General features: G+C 40.6%; 1 protein-coding gene across 1 annotated transcript; it reads right to left on the reverse strand.

Moving 5' to 3' along the window:
- Nucleotides 1-1,192: 1,192 nt before the first annotated feature.
- TRIM61 (tripartite motif containing 61) lies at nucleotides 1,193-3,247 on the reverse strand. Its single transcript, XM_015139446.3, has one exon. It carries the CDS (start codon nucleotides 2,796-2,798, stop codon nucleotides 1,386-1,388), a length of 1,413 nt encoding a protein of 470 aa, XP_014994932.3. The 5' UTR covers nucleotides 2,799-3,247; the 3' UTR covers nucleotides 1,193-1,385.
- Nucleotides 3,248-3,821: the final 574 nt, after the last annotated feature.

Genomic DNA, 3,821 nt, shown 5'->3' on the forward strand with positions numbered 1-3,821 from the left:
CAACTAAGTTAAGATGGATTCTGAGACTAGTGATCAGTTCCCAAAGTGAAGGACTGTAGCTGCACAGCACTAGAGGGTACTCTGTCCAGTGGGAACAGATTATCTACTGGTTGTGTGTGTGGCAGAGGAAGACGTAAGAGTGCCATCTTATTTTCTATAGGACTAAGGCAATACTGACAAAGACACACAAAATAAAAAATAAAGTAAGTTACTTAGAAATACGGAGGTAGGGCCGGGCGTGGTGACTCACACCTGTATTCCCAGCACTTTGAGAGGCCGAGGCGGGTGGATCACAAGGTCAGATCGAGACCATCCTGGCTAACATGGTGAAACCCCGTCTCTACTAAAAATACAAAAAAGTTAGCCGGGCATGGTGCCAGGCACCTGTAGTCCTAGCTACTCAGGAAGCTGAGGCAGGAGAATGGCGTGAACCCGGGAGGTGGAGCTCGCAATGAGCTCGCACTTCGGCCTGGCGAGAGAGTGAGTGAGACTGTCTCAAAAAAAAAAAAAAAAAAAAAAAAAAAAACGGAGGTAGACAAATGCAAGGTGAAAGTGGCACTGGACATGGTGGTTCATGCCTGTAATCCCAGTGCTTTGAGAGGCTAAGGCAGGAGAATTGCTTGAGGTCAACACCACCCTGGGCAAAATAGAAAAATAAAAACTTTAATTTAAAAAAAAAAAAGGTTCAAAGTAGCTACCTGGCTCAGCGCAGTGGCTCACACCTGTAATCCCAGCACTTTGGGAGGGCGAGGCAGGTGAATCACTGGAGGTCAGGAGTTCAACACTAGCCTGACCAACATGGTGAAACCCCGTCTCTATTAAAAATACAAAAATTAGCTGGGTGTGGTGGTACAAACCTATAATCCCAGCTACTTGGGAGGCTGAGGCAGGAGAATTGCTTGACCCTGGGAGACGAAGGCTGGAGTGAGCAGAGATCCCAGCCATTGCACTGGGGAACGAAAAAAGGAGAGGGGAGGGGAGAAGAGGAAAAAGAAGAAAAAGAGGCTATATTTAAATAGCAGGTAGTCCAAGAGTAATGATGAATGCCTTGAATAAAGACTTAATCTTTCTTAAAAGTATATAATACAGAAAAAAATTATTGGGCTTTATTGGCAATTACAAAAGTAATATATTTTCTTACATAATACATTTATTCAGTAATAGATTTTTCAAGTATTTTACTGTAGACTTTCTAAACTACCTTGTCATTGACCCCATAATTTATCATAAAGTAGGTCCCATAATCACATTTTTTGGAAGTTGCTGAAACTGAGATAAAAAATGTTTTTTTGTGGGAAAAACTGGACAAAATACAGAATGGCCAAAACTAGATTCACTGGCTCAGTTATGTCCAATAGGTGAAAGAAAATGAGTCTTCTACTAGTTCATTCAGAATCTGTTACTGTAGAAATTTTAAGAGGTCCTGAGTCAGTTCCAGTATAAAAATAAGGCCAAAGTGCTCCTGTAAAATCATCATTAAAAGTATAGAGAAGAGATCTATCATTCAAATTATAAAAGGAAACCTCATTCATTTCATAGTCTAAGAAAATGCCAATCTTACTAGGTGTTACTTTGGGCAGCAGAATAATTTCCTTATGGCCCAATACAATATAATTATTCTGACTAGATCGCCAAATTCCCCATAGTCCATCCTGTACTAAAATTGGTTGACTCTTCCTCCTTCTGGGAAGAGAGTCATTACAGACACCAAGAATCCATTCAGGCTTGTCTTTCACTTCTACTTCCCAGTACTGCCTGCCACAGCTATATCCCTTAGAACCCAGGACAGCTGGGAGGAGATAAAATCTTCTTGGGTTACGAGGTAAGTTTTGTGTTGTATTTCCATACCGCACAGTTTTTCTATCTTCTGAGACTATAAGTTTACGATGTGCTGTTTCAGGATCTAGAATTACATCTACTTGAAATCGCTTGATGATTTTGTTTAGGCCAGAATATTGTGGAGGCAGATGGTAACCATATTCTTTTAATTTGAATGAAAAAGGTTCAGGGAATTTTAAATTTTTATATCTGTGATAGATATCCTTAACATTAGCCAGTAATTCCAGTTCTGACTTCACATGTATGCTCTCTATCTCCTTTAGGAGATATTTTAATGAGGAGGTATAATCTGAAAATTTTGTTAGGCTTTCATTTAGTTGTGCTAAAATATCCATCTCTTCATCTTGTAATTGCCTAAGAACAGTCTCTTGCTGATTTTGCAGAAATAACCTAAGTTGCTCAAATTCAGACTTGACTTCTTCTGCCCTATGTTTTACCTGTTTCTTCAGTTCCAGTGATTTTCTGGTTTGCATAGTTATGACTTTTTCAATTAGTTCCACTCTCTCCTTCCACGGTGCATTATATTCCTCCAGTTTCTTCCTATGATACGAGGCAGCCTTCTTTATGGGCCAAACACAGTGATGCTGGTGATCAGTGGAGAAACTGCACCTTGGACATAAAAGCTCTAGGTCTTTCTGACAGAAGAAAGTCAAAAGCTGATTATGCTTCTTACACACATGCTTCTCTTCCTGCCTCTTCCTCTTGCTTCTTATCTGGAGTTGCTTAGCAAGTTCAGTCAAACTACCCAGCTGGGGATTGCTTACAAATTTCCTTTCTGGACAGCAAAAGTGGCAAAAGGGGCAGGGGAAACTATCATCTAGATCCTTCCAGGACATAATGATGCAGGAGAGACAGAAGTTATGCCCACAGCTGATGGTCACTGGGTCTTTCAAGTAGTCCAGACAGATGGGACAGCTAGCCTCTGCTCGGAGGTCAGCCAGGGCCGCCACAAATTCCATTGAGCCTTGAACAAAGATAGTAGGTAAGATAATTCTTTTATTTTAGCAAGGTGTAGCTCTCTAGAGCTCACGACCCAGTACGCAGTGGATATCCTCCCCAGACCTTGAAATCTGGCCAGCTTTCAGTTTTACTGACTTGGCATGTTAATGGCAGCTTCTAGAAACTTGTTAAGCCCTCAGCTCCTTAGCTTCAGAGTCTACTGCCACGAACACTTCACAGCTTGCAGCCAATTGCATATTAGAACTTAATAGCTGTGCTGCTGCTCTTCCCACTGAATGAAATAAAGTCAAGTTTTCTTCAAGAAAGCAGACTCACATCCAAGACAGGGAATCCTTCCTATGAGTGAGAAAAGACACCACGTTTAAAATCTGATTCCATAATCACAAATGTATTAAACATTCACACAAGAATCATCAATGAATGCTAAAATCACTGGGTAGAAGTTCTTGGAAAAACAAGATATTAATACTGCAGAGATTCACCCCATACATTACTTATTTTTTTAAAAAAACTAAATATGGGACAAACTTACGGGCTTCCTGATAGGATGCTATGGCAAGTATACAACATTGCCTGTATAATATTCTTTCCAAAAATATTGACCTTCAAGCTAACCATGAGAAAATTAATTCAGATTGTGGAGCATTCTTATAAGACAACTGGTATGCATTCTTCAAAAATATCAATGTCAGGAAAAACAAGCATAAAAAAAGGTTTCTAGATTTAAGGAGAGGAAACAAACATGAGAAATACAATGTGTGACCTCTGATTGCATCTGAGATCTTAAAATAAAAACAAAACAAAATAAAACAAAAAAATGCTGGCAACAGGCTGGGTATGGTGGCTCACTCCTGTAATCCCAGCACTTTGGGGGGCCAAGGCGCTCGGCTCCTTTAAGGCCAGGAGTTCAAGAGCATCCTGGCTAACATGGTGAAACCCCATCTCTACCAAAAACACAAAAAATTAGCTGGGCATGGTGGCATGTGCCTGTAATCCCAGCTGCTTGGGAGGCTGAGGCAGGA

This window comes from Macaca mulatta, chromosome 5 (genome assembly GCF_049350105.2).
Source record: "Macaca mulatta isolate MMU2019108-1 chromosome 5, T2T-MMU8v2.0, whole genome shotgun sequence".
In the NCBI taxonomy this organism is placed as follows: Eukaryota; Metazoa; Chordata; class Mammalia; order Primates; family Cercopithecidae; genus Macaca; species Macaca mulatta.